The sequence below is a fragment of the Nicotiana attenuata genome, unplaced genomic scaffold (genome assembly GCF_001879085.1).
Source record: "Nicotiana attenuata strain UT unplaced genomic scaffold, NIATTr2, whole genome shotgun sequence".
Taxonomy (NCBI): domain Eukaryota; kingdom Viridiplantae; phylum Streptophyta; class Magnoliopsida; order Solanales; family Solanaceae; genus Nicotiana; species Nicotiana attenuata.
The window spans coordinates 85,100-91,011 of NW_017674451.1; the positions used below are offsets into that span (position 1 = coordinate 85,100).

At 36.0% G+C, this 5,912-nt stretch overlaps 1 protein-coding gene across 1 annotated transcript; it reads left to right on the plus strand.

Moving 5' to 3' along the window:
• The first annotated feature begins 404 nt into the window (after positions 1-404).
• On the plus strand, positions 405-2,795 carry LOC109218689 (pentatricopeptide repeat-containing protein At2g37310). Its single transcript, XM_019383062.1, has one exon. It carries the CDS (start codon positions 524-526, stop codon positions 2,513-2,515), a length of 1,992 nt encoding a protein of 663 aa, XP_019238607.1. The 5' UTR covers positions 405-523; the 3' UTR covers positions 2,516-2,795.
• The last annotated feature ends 3,117 nt before the right edge of the window (positions 2,796-5,912 follow it).

Below are 5,912 nucleotides of genomic sequence, written 5' to 3' on the forward strand. Positions count from 1 at the left end.
TCCGTATTGTATTCCGTGTGAACCAATCCGAGATGGAGAGAGTATTTAGATTTTCAAGTAATGATCAAGTCCTATAAATAGAAAATTGTATTTTTTTTGTTTAAATTTAGATAACATATCTCGCTTATCGAGAGTCAAACTGTAAAGAGATTACTCGATCTATTTTAGTATATCTCGTGATATATATCAACAATGAGATATCCATTGCAAGTGCATATCCACTTTTGCACAACAGGGTTATAAAAATCCACGAAAAGCTATCATACTGACATAAGAAAAATTATATTACTTCTGGTATAGTTATTAAATATCTAAATTTTAATTTTAAAATACCGAATTAAATTAATTTGATTTATGTTCAAAATTTAGTCAAAATGACTCTCCGTAATAAAATGTGTCGTCTAAATTGAAACAATTTAGTATTGATTAGCAAAGAGGGGCTATTTAATCTCTCGAGTTAAAGCGCCAAATCCATTTGAAAACAGCAGACGCTGACAATGGAAAATCGCTACGTTTCAAGGAAATGAGGTTCAAAGCAGCTACCACCAATGGCTATGTTAGCGAAGCCTATGAAAATCTACTCCACAGACTCAACAGCTATCATATTGACTACTCATTGTACGGTCATCTCTTACAACTATGCAAAGAACATTGCCTTATTCGCCAAGGCAAGCAGCTACATGCTCGCCTTGTTCTCTCCTCAACTATTCCCAACAATTTCCTTGCATCAAAGCTCATCAATTTTTATGCGAAAACCAAACACCTCAAAGAAGCCCACCATGTGTTCGACCAAATACCCATGAAAAATACATTTTCTTGGAATGCCCTTCTCATTGGTTACTCTTCCGAGAATCACAAAAACTCAGAAACTCTGAAGTTGTTTTCTTCTTTTTTGTCTCAGAATTTTGGTTGTGCTGACGTGAGACCTGATAATTTCACAATGACATGCGTGTTAAAAGCTCTTTCCGGGCTGTTAGTGGATTCTGTTTTGGCTAAGATAGTTCATTGCTACGTTGTTAAAAATGGGTTTGATTCGGATGTGTTTGTATTGAACGGTTTGATCACTTCTTACTCGAAGTCAGGTGATATGGTATCAGCGAGAAGCGTGTTTGATGAAATTCCTGAAAGGGATGTGGTTTCATGGAATTCTATGATATCAGGTTATTCACAATGTGGATTTTACGAGGAATGCAAAGGTTTATATAGAGAAATGTTGCATTTAGAAGGTTTTAGACCCGATGGGATCACGGTGGTGAGTGTTTTACAAGCTTGTGCACAGTCAAATGATCTTATTTTGGGAATGGAAGTTCATCGATATGTTATAGAAAACAAGATTGAAGTTGACATTTTAGTTTTTAACTCGATTATTGCACTGTATTCGAAATGTGGTAGCTTGGATTACGCCAGAGAGCTTTTCGAGGAGATGGGTGAAAAGGATGAGATAACTTATGGTGCAATAATTTCAGGCTACATGAATTATGGATTTGTTGATAAAGCTATCAGTCTTTTTCAAGAAATGGAGATACCATGTTTGAGTACTTGGAATGCTGTTGTATCAGGTCTAGTTCAGAATAATCTGTACGAACGAGCTTTAGAGTTAGTTCGCAAAATGCAGTTATCACGTGTTCAGCCTAATGCCGTGACCCTCTCAAGTATTCTTCCAGCAATTTCTGATCTATCATTTGCAAAAGGAGGGAAAGAAGTCCATGCATTTGCGATTAAGAGTGACTGTAATCAAAATATATTTGTTGCAACCGGAGTTATTGATACCTATGCAAAACTGGGTTTTATCCAATCAGCACAGCAAGTTTTTAATCAAACAAAAGATCGGAGTGTGATTATTTGGACAGCAATTATCTCGGCATATGCTAACCATGGAGATGCCAAGGCAGCAATTGATCTATTTAACGTGATGCTGAGTCATCGCATAAAGCCAGATTCCGTCACATTTACTGCTGTATTGGCAGCTTGTGCCCATTCAGGACTGATTGAAGACGCTTGGAGAATTTTTGAGTTGTTAGAGAAGTATGGAAGTCAGCCTTTGGATGAACATTATGCTTGCATGGTGGGGGTTCTAAGTCGAGCAGGAAAGCTATCTGAAGCAGTTGATTTCATCAAAAAGATGCCAATCGAACCCAGTGCAAGGGTGTGGGGTGCACTACTTAATGGAGCTTCAGTTTATGGTGACGTTGAAGTTGGGAGATTTGCATGTAGTCATTTATTTGAAATAGAGCCTGAAAATACTGGAAACTATACCATCATGGCAAATTTATATTCAAAAGCTGGGAGGTGGGAAGAAGCTCAAGATCTTAGGATGAACATGAAAATTTTTGGATTGAAGAAGATCGCTGGTAGTAGTTGGATGGAAACATGTCGAGGCCTAAAAAGCTTTGTAGCAACAGATGAATCAAATGAAAATGGTGGAGAAGTTTATGGGATATTGGAAAAAATGCTTGGTTCGATGAGGGATGAAGGTTATGTGATGATGAATGAATTTACCGAGGAAACCATGTGACAAAAATGCTGGTATGAGTAAGACGTTGCACTGAAGTAGTAATTTTATGGGTTTCACGCAAAAGATTACAGGGTTGCCATCAACTCTGAGTATCATTAGTCAGAAGTATTGGGTTCATTGTTATTCTGTGAGGAACAGGAAGTTGTTTACAGCATTAATGGTCTCGAATATTGCTTGCGCGAAGCCATTCTGCTGGAACTGAAGATGCAACATTTCAGGCGATAGGACTGCTCCTGAAAGAATTGATATATGGTGTAAATAGTAAGTGACAAGACATGTACGAAGCAGAAATTGAAGCCAAAGGGTAACTTTATGCAAGCACATATATGCTCCTCTGGGGACAATATTTGTCGTTCAGTTTATGAAATACTTCGGGCAGAGGATCATCAGTTTACCACAGTCCTTTTTGGAGGTATAGCTCCAATCTTTTGTTATATTGGCAACAATTATTGTACTAAATCTAAACATTGTCAATGAGTAGTAACAATCTTCTATGATGGGCTTTGACACTTAAATCGTGCACATAAATGTCTGCTGAAGGTTTCTTTTGTATCGGAAGTATAACAGACAGAAACCAGTGTAAGTAATATGAACTCCAATTTTTGTTAGAGTTTCCATTTCCAAGTAGTATGCGATCCTACAACTGTTACGTTAATAGGGGACATTTTTGAAGCAGGAGCTTCATCTACTCTTTTCCGTGAGACTAGTCCATGATTTCTTTAGTATGATCACAAGTAATGTTAGCTCACAATTAATAGAAAATTTGTTATGATGCATGTTCAATGTCCTTCCTTTTTTTCTTTGAGGACCGGGGGAGGTTGTTACAACCTATGTTATGGCTTTTTGTCATGTTCAAGATATTATCAGTATGCTCATTTATTTAATTCACTGATCTTGGATAGTTTAAAGTACACAAGTTGCTTGACCTTGGTTTATACTACTCGAGTAGGGGTAGGTCTAAGAAGTATTGTGGTGAGCTGATTAGGCAGGACATACAATTACTCCAACTTACCGAGAACATTACCTCGGTAGGAAAGTGTGGAGATCGAGAATTAGGGTTGAAGGATGACACGCAGTCGCTAGTGTCCCTTAGTCTTACGAGTAGTACTAGTATTATTTTTGTATTTCTCTCCCTGGTTCTTTATTATTACATGTTATGCTATTTGCTTCTATTGCATTGTTGCTACTATTGTTTGTTACTTTATGTTCACTGTTCCTTGAACCTAGGGTCTATCGGAAACAGCCCCTCTATCTTAATAAGGTAAGGGTAAGGTCTGCGTACACATTACCCTCCCCAGACCCCACCTGTGGGATTACACTGAGTTTTTTGTTGTTGTTGTTGTTGTTATGTGAAACTTGATTATCCTTCAGAATCTTACATAGGGAAATTCTTCATTGCAGTTGCTGCGGCCATGCCCATCCCAACAATTTTAATCATTCATCCAATTGGCTGATGCTTTAGGTTGGATGCACCCGATGTTCGCAATCCCAAGCTTTTGTCTTCTTTCAACCTACCAAGTATACAGATCTCAATACTTAGTTTTTGATGCAGAGAATGTCACAAGTTGTATTTACCATAGTTTATTACAACATTGTGCACAAACCCCAAAAGGCAGCTGTGAGATGTGAAAAGGGAAGAATGTAACTATGGTAAGTGACAAGAGCCCTTGATAAGTGCAGGCTACAGTGGGGGAACAACTTACACCAAAACTAAATTATTACTTATGACTTTGTTTGTAGGGCCAAAAGGTGTACATATTTTCCATCAATGGGCCAAATTGATATTTTTGCTCTTCTGCTTGTTCTTTTTCACCATGTTGTTAAACAGAGATAATGAAAAGAAAGGAATTATTGTAGTTGTTTAAACTGGACACATGCTTCTGGACAAAGGCCAATATTCCCAGCCATTCCCTTCCATTCTACTCTACCTAATTCATCTCCCTAGGCTTTTCTCTGTCTCCCATACATTCACTTAATAATGCATCTTTTATTTCTAACCAATTTTTTAGCTTTTTGTCCTTCTGTCACATAATATCACTGGAACTATCTAGTCCTTTACATATGAACATGCCATTTACAATGTCATTTATTTTCACTGAGAGCCTAAATAGAGCGAAATGAATATAGATGTTTATATAGCTGAACTCGACTAGTTTTTAATTGTGACATAATTGGTTGATCGATATTGCATTTTGCCCGGGAAATTGACGGTCAAAAGGTATAGAAATTTACAAGTACTACTTTCCCCACCAAGGGTAGCCTTGGAACTAACGGTCAAGATGTCTTCATGTATAGGTCATGGATTTGAGCCATGAAATCAGCAACTGATACTTGCATCAGGGTAGGCTGCCTATATCACTCCACCTTGGGGTGCGAACCTTCCCTGGCCATGTGTAAACACGGGATGCTTTGTGCATCATGCTGCTTTTTTTTTTTTTTTTTTTTACTTTCCCTGCCTAAAAGCCAAAAAAGCGAAGTTTCGCCGCTCGACAAAATATTTATATTCGCTAGTCAATATACACATATTATACCTACTTATACATATATTATACAGCTAGCTATTTTGTTAAAGGCAGGTATACAGTGTAAAAATTCCGGAAAAAAAAAAAGATTATAAAACTAGTACTACTTGGGATCTTCAATTGATTGTTGTGTAGCTCACAGGCAGTGTTACTCTATTATAGTCTAAAGTGATTATTGCACCACTATGGATTCCTAACCCCTCTTTTTCTTTTGCTTTCACTTTTTCCTTTTGTATAGAACTCTTTTGATTTCCCTTTCTATTGCTTTAATTTTCTAAGGAAAAAGTTTACAAGCATCATAGAACAACTTTTGTTACTTGACCCTGGAATTCCCATCATTGCAAGATTTGTGAAACATTGAGTCTTCAGTTTTTCTGAAAATAATTAGATTTTAAAGAACTGCATAAGCAGTATTATTAAGCGCGAAAAAATAGTTGGTAACTAATTTTGGGTTCTTTTGGGGTATTTTTCGCAATATGATGATAATATATCAATTAATTATAATTTCAAACTAGCTAGAATCGTTTATATATTTGTTTATTTATTCTAGTGAATTCAAAAGAATTATCATAATTATATTATTTTTATAATATTTTGCAAAATTCAGGTATATTGAGTGCCTCATTGTTGCATTCTTTTAAACTATGGATTAAAGGAATGAATGTTATTAATGGAACAACAAATGGGTTACACGTTCTACTTAGACCTGCCTTTTGGGTAGGATATATATATATATATATATATATATATATATATATATATATATATATATATATATAAAATAAATAGCTATAATAATAATCTAGAATAAACTAACAAAGTAAAAATTGATAAAGTCTGATCCTTCAAGTTATAATCTTCTTCTTATATAATAT

What these genes read in the sequence shown, in the direction of transcription:
- LOC109218689 (XM_019383062.1), top strand. Translation starts at nt 524, where the DNA reads ATGAGGTTCAAAGCAGCTACCACCAATGGCTATGTTAGCGAAGCCTAT.